Here is an 11963-nt window from a genome sequence, read left to right on the forward strand (position 1 = left end):
TATGAAGGTTATTGTGTTGTTTTTTCTCTGTGGAATTTTTCCCCACGTACAGTACCCTTCTGGGCTACGTGCCATATATGGTGTTATAAAGTTATCGTATTATGTAACGGTGAAATTCCCGCATGGCATTTTGCAAGAATTAACGATTTTCAAACTCAGAAGACTTCTGTTTGCCACTGGAATCTTAAATTTTTGAGTTGCAATCTGAATTCTAATGCACTTATCAATTGAATAGTATAATAAAGAAAAAAGAAATTTTACATTTATTATTCCGTACATGAGTAATAGGTGGTATTAAAATTTAAGTTAGAACTTAGATATTGAAATCTGTTTTGGCATATGGCTATAATATATTCACAACCTTTACATTGCTGGACAAAGTAGTTGTTAATAAATAATCATATCAAAACTGATTAAAATGACCATCGAACCTGTGTTGATAGAAGTGCAGAATTTGACGTTCTGTCATTCTCTTTCCCAGAAATCAATTCTTGACAACACCACCACACCAAGACTGTATACATTTCACTATTTTCAGTAACCGAAACGGCCGGTAAAATCCGGGTCTGTATGCCCGGGCCTATCTTGAGGCCCAATTCGTCCTGACTTCGTCTTAACTTAAACAAGAAGCTGCAATAAGCCACTGAGAGTCTGAAACTGCAGCGCCAGTCCGCATTTAAAGGAAAAATAAATAAAAAGAGAGATAAAAAATGGCAACACTGAAGAAAATCCCTTTGGTTCTGATGGGATGCGGAGGCGTCGGACGCCAGCTCCTCCAGCACATTGTTTCCTGCCGATCACTTCATGCCAATCTGGTACTTCTTCTCCACTTTCCGAAGTTTATTAGCGCTCCACAAATTAACTAATTAATCAATTATTTAGTAGCTACATATTCTTTAATTATTATATGACATCGGAGATGTATTCTTTTGATATGCACTTGCCTGCCTTCTAATAAGCTCGTCGATGATTCTGTTTCTATAGAAGACTGGTAAATTTGTTTTAACTGTAACACTTCATGATTGATGATCGGTCGGCACGGCAGGGAGTGCATTTGCGAGTGGTAGGAGTAAGTGACAGCAAGTCATTGGTTGTTGCGTCGGATATTTTCACAAAGGAGTTCAACGATAACCTCTTATCAGAAATTTGTCGCCTCAAGGCGGACCACTCTTCTCTCTCAACGCTTATTAGTGGTTTCGGAGGTAATCCTCTTGTATTGTATTGTTGAGGATTTAATAGATTACTCATTCTGTTTATTTCTCATGCTTTTGCTTTTCTTTTGATTCTTTATCAAAGGTGAATGCCAAGTGTTTCTCGATTCTGATTTGAGAGGAAAGTTATCAGAAATTGCATCTCTTCTGGGTATATCAACAGGTTCGTCTTCGTGACAATTACTATCTCACCGGCCTTTATACTTCTTTTGAAACACTGATTAGTTGTTCAATCAATTGAAGTTTCATGTTTGCTTTTAGAGTTTAGTGATTCTTATCATTCATTCACCTCAAGTAAGGTCATTTCAAGCTTGGTCTTTTGCTTAATCTTGCAACAGGTTTGGCCTTTGTTGATTGCTCTGCCAGTTCTGAGACTGTTGAAATATTAACTCAAGCAGTTGATTTGGGTTGTTGCATTGTCTTGGCAAACAAGAAGCCTCTTACATCTACAATGGTAATAACTTTACAAGGCTTCCTTATTTGGTAGTAAATGGACTTAGTTGGACATGTATAGTCATCCTATGGCCATTCCGTGATCAACCACTAACAGACTTAATTCTAGAGATGGTGACACTTGCTGCTGTCATTAAATGCTGCAGTGCTATTTCTTTTGCAGCCAGTTCAAACATTCTATATTTTTACCATTTAAGATGAATTACATTTGGTGTTTAATTCTTTTAAAATTAAAAGTGACAAAGTTTCATGGAGCAATTTAGTGCAATATTAATGTTTTGAATTTCATCTAGAGAAAATAATGAAAATTTTCCTCTACAAATCACTTGTAACTACCATTTGGAATTGAAAGAGCATATATAAATTCTATTGAAGGAAAATCATAACTTTTTGTTGTCCCTTTATTTTCCATGCTTTTGTCCGCTATTCATGCTTAACAAGTTGTTGCTATTGCATGTGAATTTTTTTACCAACCTCATGCTATTCTGTAATGTAGGAGGATTATGACAAATTGGTCTCACGTCCACGCCGTATTCGGTATGAGTCAACTGTAAGTGAAGTTTCCTGCTTTTGTCATATAAATAGAAATTGTGGGTGAAGTGTCTCATTTGATGTCTGTTTCTCCATAGGTTGGTGCTGGCCTTCCTGTCATAGCGTCCTTAAATCGTATTCTTTCTTCAGGAGACCCTGTCCATCGTATTGTTGGAAGTCTGAGTGGTATTGTTTTTTATTTTTTTGGGACATTTATTCTTCCTTTACATATGAAGTTCGTGCTTTTCCTGTGTCTGCTTGTATTTTTGTGCAACCATCTTTCATATATGAATATTGGCTATCATTTGCATAATATATTTTGTATTAGGTACATTGGGGTATGTAATGAGCGAGGTTGAAGATGGGAAGCCACTTAGTCAAGTTGTTAAGGCTGCTAAAAGCCTGGGATACACTGAACCAGGTTTAATTGCGATTTTAAATTTCTACATTGCAGTAGATCATAGCCTTTTTTTAAGTATATTCAGTTGCATTTTCTAATTTTGTTTATTCATGCTTCCAAATTTATATTCAAATATTTACACAATTTCAAATCTTAATATTGTTTTTCCAAATACTCATGCATTAAGCATTGTTCTTTTCAGCATTGTTTACCATTGACCAGTGCTGTGGAAACTTAAAGCAAAAGTTTCTTCAATTTGGTAGATTATTAAAACACAGGAATAGCCTGGTTTGCTTTGGTTACTTTCTTTGTCAGGTTTATAAAGCCATTTTAGTATTGAGGGCTGGAGTTTTTTTTGGTGGCTAGTTTAGATGAGTCTGCAGCATATTTTATAGGTTTTTTCACCCTTTGAAGTTGCTTTTGCCCCTCCGGTCAACATTTGTTTCGCCTTTGTACTTCCTTTTTATGCATTAGAAAAATTCTGTTTCTTAACATAATGAAAAAGAAAAAATAAACATCACAACAAGATTCTTTTATCATTAATAGTACTTTATGAATTTGTTAAAGTGACAGACTGATGACAATGGAACCCAAGCAAGAACTTTGATATACTGCTCACACTTTTATAGTCACACATGATAGATTTCCATATATAAGAGAAAATGAGTAAGCTCATTTCTACGAGATATTGGTCATACAAGTGGAAAGTATCATTATCTTGTTATTTAATGGGTTTAATTTTAGCTTTTTGTTACTCTTATTTTTACAAGTATATTTTTTATAATTTTTTTCTAATTAAGGTTATTAATGCAGATCCACGCGATGACCTCAGTGGGATGGATGTTGCCAGGAAGGTTTGGATCTTTGTATTCCCAATTTTATTGATTTGTTATGTTTTTGTTATTTTAAGCCCCCATGCTTTGAGCTCTAATTTTACTATTTCTTAAATACTTACCACCTGTCAGATGAATTTATGATCACCAGTGTATTATGGTCATATATTATGTGCAACTTATATGATCCCTGCTATTAGTTTTATTTCCTTTATGAATCATGCCTTTTAGGTGAGGTTTCAATTGAGTTGAATGATATTCCATTCTTTTTTATGAGGAAACATGGAAGGTGTTGGTAGATGAGTGTTATTTATTTATTTCTTTTTTGGTTTTTCATGCCATGCTGATTACCTTTTCATGGAATACTGCTCCACTACCCTTGTCATATCCTTCTTTCTTTTGAATAAAATTAAATGCCATATATATCATAAATATATGTAGTATTGTAATGAGCAAAAGAGTTTATTTCACAGAATAAGCATAATCAGTTCAAGTAATCAAATCAAGAACTTGATTTTAGCTATGACTATTATATAGGTTGGATTAAAAACATTCATGGATAACTGGTTTTGATGTGACAAGATAGTCATCTTATAGTCTTATCAATTTACTGAGTCAAGGTTGTCAAGCTATTCATTTTATTAATCAGTACATAGAATATCAGATAAATTGGCCAAACATAAATTCATGCACTATGCTTTCATGCCATTATTCATTTTTTCTTGATGTTAAAACAGGCTTTGATCCTTGCTCGACTTCTTGGAATGCGAATCAACATTGACAGTATCAAAGTAGGTGCAGTTGGTTGTTTAGTTATTCTCCTTTATTAAATGAATGTTTGATGGACCAATGAATATGCTTTATGCTCAAATTCAACTATGCCTAATTCAACCTTTCTTCTCTTTATGGGCTAACAAAATGCTAAGTTATTCATGACCAAGTCCTGCATCTACTTTTGAATTTCTTATGTAGTGCTTATTTCTGTTTGACAGATTGAGAGTTTGTACCCTGAAGAAATGGGACCTAACATAATGTCTGTGGAAGACTTCTTGAGCACTGGGCTTCCATTGCTAGATAATGACATTGGGGAAAGAGTTAGAAAGGCTTCTCTTAATGGGAATGTGCTCCGTTATGTCTGTGTGATCGAGGGCTCAAGGTATTCTAATCATTCTTTACACAGTTTTATCAAATACATATCAAGACACTCATAAAGTCAGCAACGTATCTCTATAACAACACTGCACCACTTCAAACACTTGTACAATAAATTGAGCGTCTAACCGCTTTCTTTTTCCTTCAATAACTAGGAAGTTATATAACAATTTATTAATTCTTAAGCATATTGACTTTTTTTTCAAGAAGTCTTAAGCGCTGTTGAGATTTGATATATAACAGCAATTTTAAAAATTTTATTTAAATTTTTTTGGGTTTGAATCACCGACAACTGAAGCAGCATTATTAGAGCAGAAGAGGAAAATCAATCTCACTGGGTTTTGAACCTAGAATCTCTGGTTCCATAGACCAGGGCCTTACCCTTCAGTTCGCCAAGTAATTATGTGATAACTTCCTTTCTATTGAAGGTTCAAGAGGAGTAATTGAATTGGTTGGTCATTTGATTTGTCCATATGACAACTTCTTTTCTAGTTCTAGCTTGAAATCTTATTTCTCAATTAGATGGTTGATAAAAAATTCAACATGGAAGGCAATAATTACAAATAATTTCATTATTCCTTATCATGATAACAGAAATTTATTTTAGATTAGAATTTGATCTAATCAGCTGTGATCACGTGGACTCTTACGTTCAAGAATGTCTCCACTTGCATTGTGCATTTTTCTTCACTAGAATATAATGGCTTTATCTTTGATCTGTGCTAAATTTTATTATTTCCATACCTGCAAGCTTTTGGGGTTGGATTCGTCTAAGATGGTGTTTAAATCTAGTTCTTAGTCAATCCCATTGGGTTTCGTTTCTATGTCGCGCAAGAACCATTTGGTTAAGTGCTGCATTAAGCTTCCACTTGGGTGCCAGTTTATATGTATTCCACATTGGTAATGCATAGAATTTCATGTCATTAGTAAACCTGTAATTGGACTCTCCACTAAATAGCTTAAGAATATGGGTTAAATTTTTCGAACTCTCATTCTTTTTCTGGGATATTAACTTGTTGCATTCTTGGCAGGTGTACTGTTGGCATTCAAGAACTTCCCAAGAATTCTCCTTTGGGAAGATTGAGGGGAAGCGACAATGTGGTAAGCACTTCTCTTACTCAAAGAGATTGAAAATGTAACATGTAAGTGCTTCGTAAAACTTGATCTGAAAAGAATGCTTCTGATGTCTCATATAACTTCTCACAAGCTAGAAGTTTGTGAGAAGTAATGGCTTAATTGTCTCATATAAACTAGAAAGACTGACAAATTAAATGAGTCTAGTAAGAAGAAATGAGGGTAAGATTTCATTTTTTCCTTTCATTTTAGAATTATCATTTTAGTAGTAAATATCAAAAGGTTGCCTTGCACCTCATCTGCATCCTGCTCTGTCTTTTGAGATAATGCAAAGAGCAGATGAGTAAAATTTTTGATGTCTTAATAATAATATGCCAAGCAACCCTATGCCTATTTGATGTATTGACCCTTTTTGGTCAATATAGAGGGCCATAAACCTATGCTCTCAACCTCATGTGACAGGAGCATACAAACAGTGATGAAATTTCCTTTCATTTCACACGCCTCTAGTTATTAACTAATTAGTGAAACATGTAAACTGTTGCAACATTTGAAAAATACAGTTCCAAACATCATAGATATTGTGAATGTTTATATGTTCATGAACAGTTCACACTCATCAATATCTTTCTGTCTGTTAACATGGCCAATGACCTCCGCTCTCAAGTTCTTTTTTTATTGTGCCTGGGGTTGGGGGGAGGGAGTGTGGGGGTGTGAAATAGACTACATAGAAAAATGACTATTTTCTTCTGTCATGCAGTTGGAAATATATAGTCGATGTTATAGTGAGCAGCCCTTAGTTATTCAAGGAGCTGGAGCAGGAAATGATACAACAGCAGCTGGTGTGCTCGCCGACATCCTTGATATTCAGGATTTATTTCCTTGAAAGGGAAAATGTACTTTATAGGTTGAAGTAATTGAGGAATTTTCTTTGCTATGTATGTATAGGCATGTGATGAGAGGTGAGATTTTGAAATATGTTGATGAATAATTCTATTCATGAAGCTGTTAGTGTGCTTGGCTCATTTCACGGTTGTGTATGTGATCTTGATAGTTCCCATGCCACGTTCAAGGCAAAAGATCTTTTATGATTTCTTTCTAAATGTAATGTGTCTCACTTTCGAGCTCAAAGATGACCCATTCATCTTCTCTGAAAGCGAGAAGCATAGGGTAATCGAGCCATTTCAACCCTTTCTTTTTGGCGAATGACTGGAATTGTTTTTGGGTGTGGGGGGGGGGGGGGGGGGGGCGGGGGAATGTGAAGGTGTGAAATGCAAGGGATAAGGAGCATACATTAAGTTACAGATTTACTTTCCTTAGCGATAATTTTAACTTTTAGGAGTTACTAAATTTGCAAGTACTGAAAATTTTTAGATTCTAAAGTGTCAGGAGTAGTGTTTGGGCAGATTTATATAGTCTGCTTTGGCGTTTTAGCCAAAATTTTCACTAATCCAGCAAAAACAATGAAGATTTGTTTAAGAGGGTCGGGGAACGCCATCGAAGCTCGTGAGTTGTAGTCCATGACGAGGATGGCCAGTGAATTTTAGATGAGTGGAGTTTAGTATCAGCCTATCAGGTATGGGGATGTGAGATTCCGAAGAGGCTCTGATAAGGTTAGTGGGAGTTGTAGAACCTTGACTCCGTTCCACTTAAAACTCTTTGAAGTCTAGCCTTTCCAGTCTTTCTTTTGTTTAAAAAAAAAGTTATAAAAAAAAAAAATCTCTGATTGTAATGGTGAAAGTTCCAGGTGCAAGATTTCCACACACCTTAACGAATCAAAGCTAGTTGTTTAACAACTATGTGTGTTTCATTGGATTGGGTTCGTCAAAACTGATTAAAGGTGCCATCAAACAAAAAACATATGATAAAACAAATTTGTCTGCACAATTTGGTGTAACAGAAGTGGTTCTTTCTGTTGTTGTGTCCCTTTGCCTCAAGGACCTAACAATACAAGACATGGAAGTGGCAAGGTTTGGAACCAAAATCATTTTGAAAGACTGGAAGACTGAAAAATATGAATTTCACTGGCAAATTGCTAGATGATCAGGGCGTCTGATGAACAGCTAGATGTATTCAATAAAGTACGGTGCAATCCGTTGTTGCATACTGGACAAGCTGCCAAAGGTAGGATTTTTAACCCAGTGCACTGCAATTGAAGTGATGGGGAAGCGGATCGATCAAGAAGAGGGACAGACTTCCTTTCATGTGACCCCTGCTGGTATAGCTCTGCCTCGCAAAATTTGCCATTTTTTTGGGTTTGCCAATTTGATATAAAACTTGACTTGCGTGCCATTTAACAAAGAATATCCAATGCATTATAATTGGGATCAGCAGAGAGCTTATCCCATGACAAGCAGGCAAGAAAGAAGCAGCTGTTGTAGGTGAGAAGGGCAGGGCATATTGAAATAGCCTGTTTCATCCAGCCTTAACAAACACAAGGGGGTGAAATGTGCTTCCCCCAAGTCCCCTAAAGAAATTGATAACAGCGAGCTTGAATGTATGTAGTGTTTACTATCCATTTTTCATCATGTCCAATAACTTAATAACATAAACAAGTGTTCACCAATGCCAATAAGAAAGATGGAGATGGCGCCTCAAATTATCAATATATTATTTGGTTGTAATATTACTTATTCGCTGTACAAATTCAAATAACATAATTGATTGAAGGCGAAGCTAAACTAGAACAGCAATGGGCGACAGTGTTGCATTCAAATTCTTTTCTTACCGAACCCTCCTCTGACATACGCGATAAATAAATAAATAAATATCCCATTGCTTGTTGCAGTCAGTCAAACCCCACACACGTGCAGGTGGGTCCCGATCTCACCCCACGAAAATTAAGTAAACTGAGTCAGCGCACTGCCACGTCAATGACATTGAAATTGGAGCCACGGAGGTCGCCGCCGCCACCACCACGTACGCAGCTCCCGATCCTTTTCAGCTCCTCGACGATTTCCTTGGCATCCGGACGATCATCCTTATCAGCGGCGACGCATCTGAACGCCAGTTCAGCCAGAGCATCAACACCGTTCATCGCCTCTTCATGAAGCGCCAAAACGGGGTCCACAACTTGATGCAACAACCCCATCTGGATTTTAGACACAACCAAATCGGCCAATGCCATCTCTCTCTTCTCCCTGCTTTGGTCCACTGCTTTCAACCCAGAAATCAACTCCAACAACACCACACCAAAACTGTACACGTCACTCTTTTCAGTCAACCGAAACGAGCGATGATAATCCGGGTCTAAGTACCCGGGGGTACCCTGAGGCCCAGTGCACACATACTCGGAACCGGACGACGACGTTTCGGGAAGAACCAAGAGCCTGGACAATCCAAAATCTCCAACTTTAATCCTCATATCTTTCTCCACAAAAATGTTAGACGAAGTAATATCTCTGTGAACAATCGGAGGCACGACAGAGAAATGCAAGTACTCCATGGCTAAAGCTGTTTGCAAAGCGATATCAAGCCTGACCTGCCACGTCAACGACCCTTCGCGGTACAAGCTCTTTGAGCCGTGGAGATGGTCAGCAAGTGTGCCGTTGGGAATGTAATCATAGACCAAAAGCAAACCTCTAGGATCGCTGCAGTACCCGTGAAGCTTAACAAGATTTGGGTGATCAATAGAGGACAGAATCAAGATTTCGTTGCAGAAGGATTTAGTGGAGAAGGATTTGTTGCAACTGTGGTGTTTACTATGAAGGTATTTAACGGCAACGATTCGGCCGTCAAATAGTTGGCCCAAGTAAACGGATCCAAAACCTCCGTCGCCGATTTTGCGCTTCGGGTCGAACTTATTAGTGGAAGATTCGAGCTCTTCGTAGGTGAATACTGGGGGGAGAAGACTCGCTGAGCGGTGGCGATGAAGAAACAGAGTTGTTGGATCTTCTAATTCTGTCTCTGACGACGACCTGAACCTTTTGGACCTGAAAATAGCTATGCCAATTGAAAACGCAAGCAGCAAACATGTTAACGAAAAGACGGTGCTTAAGATTGCAATGCGGTTGAGTTTGGTTGGGTGGATCCAGGGAGGTGACAAGCTCGATTTGGAATGGAAACAAAGGAAAGGCTTGTTAGGGTCGGATGAGTTGAATCCGCAAATACCACCGTTGTTGGCTTCACAGTCTTTGCAGCGAGTGAAGTAAGAGTCCTGAACTTGATCGTACTCAACTTGAATACCCAACTTCAAGAAACTGTCTAGAAACCCTAAAACGTCAGTTTGGCAGCCTTGCTCGGATGACAAAAGTCCGTGAGAAGATTCACAGTCTTGAACGAGCTGAGCTGGGTTCTTGATGAGCCTGCATTCCCAGAGACAGCGGCTACAGTTAGGGAGATTCGGAGGGGAGCAGGGGCGGAGAAGGGAGAGGCGAGAGCAGGAGCTGTCGGAGGCTCGAAAGGGCGTGCCGGAGAAGTTGATTGAGTGATTCGGAAGAGTTGAAAGGTCAGAGGAGGAGGAGGAGCAGTTAGGGTTGGGGTTGGCGTTGGGGTAATGGGGAGAGAGAATGAGGGAGGTGGAGTTGGGTTCGAAGTGAAGGATAGAGAAATTGAGGTGGTTGATTGAGATGACGGAGTGTGGCGAAGAGCATCTGATTTGAAAAGAAGGGTGGCCGCAGCCTGGTGACGATGAGAAAGGAAATGGAGGCACCGCTGTAGTGAAGGGCGGACATGAAGAAGAAGAAGATCTAGCTGATGTAGTTGTTGAAGTGGAACACGAGTGACCTCCAGTTAGAACACAGATAAATATTGGTAACGTGAATGAAACAAGAGGAAAAGGCAAGTTTCTTGATGAGGAAGGCATGGGGAGAAAGAGATGGGACACAACAAGTTGACATAAAAAATAAAGCTATGGAGAAATCTGATGTGAATCGTCAAGTGTTGTTTCCGTTGCCTCGCCTAGGTTCTTGGAATGAAGAGGCCGGAGAGGAGAAAAAGAGAGGTGAGGAGGGAGGGGTCACGTGAAATGAGGTGGAGTGAGCGAAGACAAAGAAAAATACTCGAAAACAGATCATGGGGGGGCCAGCCGCAGGGTGGGTGTTTGTCGAGGCTGGAGAGAGACCCACTTTGTGTTTGTGTGGAAAAATCTTCTTATTGGCTTGGCTTGCTTTTTTTAATTTTTAATTTTTTTTTTAATCTTTTCAATATTCAAAATGCTTGGCTTTTCCTTTTGAATTTTACATCCCTCGGCTGGCTCTGCCCCTTTGCGAGTCTGAAAGCAGCGGAGAAGGCCCCGGTAGGTGAAGGTGACCTTCCACTTCCACAGCCGTCTTTTTCGGATTAATGTCAGCTCCCTTTCTTAAGGTCCTCCTTTTAATGATGCCTTGTCTGCTTTTATTTTGGAATTTTAGTTTCTTTTGTTATTAATTTTCTTTTGCTTACTATTTACCGCTGCACGTGTCCATATTAGTAGAATCTTTTAATATCTTTTTTTTATGCATACTAATTTCAATTTTAAAGTTCAAAGATCATGTTCTTATTGAATTATATATATTCCTTTTTTTTTTTAAATATTCTTGAGCTAACTTAACTGTGTTTATATCACTATTTGAAGTAATTTTATCAAAGAGAGTTCTTTTTTTTTTTTTTAATTAAAGATGGTGCCGTTGGGCCTTGGCTGCAGAGTCCTAATTTCAATTGATTGTTTGTTTCTGTTTTCCAGAAACCAATAAAAGAAAATTGTATTTTAATTCCTTCAGGTCTTGCTGCTGCGGAGGAGTGGAGTGTGCTGCTTTTGCTTCGAGAAAACTATACTAATATTAAAATTTTAATAAAGAAATAGGGCTAGAGCACCACGCCCACTATCTCACATCTTTGCTTTGCTGGGCTTCGGTTCTAGAAACTGGGATTTATAATATCCACGTTTTGTTCACATTTTCTCAACCTTTCTTTTTCTTTTTTTTTGGTGTGTGTGTGTGTGGCGTGTGCGTTTCGTCACAACTTACAAGTTGTGCGAAATTTAAACATAAAACATGATGAGAAGCATTATAACATTTGTGGGCAGTGGTGTTTATTTGTGCATGTTTTAACCAATTTTTTGTGCATCTAATTAAGACAAATGTATTTATTTTAAAGGGAGCGAAGGTGCCTTATTAGATTTGAGGCGTGCTCTTACAAGATGAGAAAAGATGATTAGGCAAGTTTGGATTTTGAAAGAGGATGAAAATTGGACAAAAATGCATATGAAATCCACAAGCTCTTAAAGATTTTTAAAATCTGCATAAACGAAACAAGTTGAGATTAGAGGTGAAGTCAGCGATAGTCATTTTGGTCTATTTAGACACTTGGCAAATATTCATTGATTGACTT

At 38.0% G+C, this 11963-nt stretch overlaps 2 protein-coding genes across 4 annotated transcripts; one reads left to right on the top strand and one right to left on the bottom strand.

Moving 5' to 3' along the window:
• Nucleotides 1-454: 454 nt before the first annotated feature.
• Nucleotides 455-6757, top strand: LOC102621299 (uncharacterized). Of its 3 annotated transcripts, none has more exons than XM_025100608.2 (12): nt 455-815; nt 960-1202; nt 1297-1374; nt 1550-1665; nt 2161-2214; nt 2294-2381; nt 2524-2616; nt 3409-3449; nt 4166-4219; nt 4421-4584; nt 5612-5681; nt 6415-6757. In XM_025100608.2, the coding sequence occupies exons 2-12, from the start codon at nt 1019-1021 to the stop codon at nt 6538-6540; spliced, it is 1068 nt and encodes a 355-aa protein (XP_024956376.1). In that variant the 5' UTR covers nt 455-815; nt 960-1018; the 3' UTR covers nt 6541-6757. The 3 variants fall into 3 exon arrangements, with proteins under 3 accessions (XP_024956376.1, XP_015387242.1, XP_006483267.1); XM_015531756.3 differs by having other exon boundaries at nt 985-1202; XM_006483204.4 differs by having other exon boundaries at nt 458-815; nt 1046-1202.
• Nucleotides 6758-8241: 1484 nt separating this feature from the next.
• On the bottom strand, nt 8242-10914 carry LOC102621027 (LEAF RUST 10 DISEASE-RESISTANCE LOCUS RECEPTOR-LIKE PROTEIN KINASE-like 1.5). The gene has a single exon (XM_006483203.4). The coding sequence runs from the start codon at nt 10456-10458 to the stop codon at nt 8509-8511; it is 1950 nt and encodes a 649-aa protein (XP_006483266.1). The 5' UTR covers nt 10459-10914; the 3' UTR covers nt 8242-8508.
• Nucleotides 10915-11963: the final 1049 nt, after the last annotated feature.

The sequence above is a fragment of the Citrus sinensis genome, chromosome 4, assembly GCF_022201045.2.
Source record: "Citrus sinensis cultivar Valencia sweet orange chromosome 4, DVS_A1.0, whole genome shotgun sequence".
NCBI lineage: Eukaryota > Viridiplantae > Streptophyta > Magnoliopsida > Sapindales > Rutaceae > Citrus > Citrus sinensis.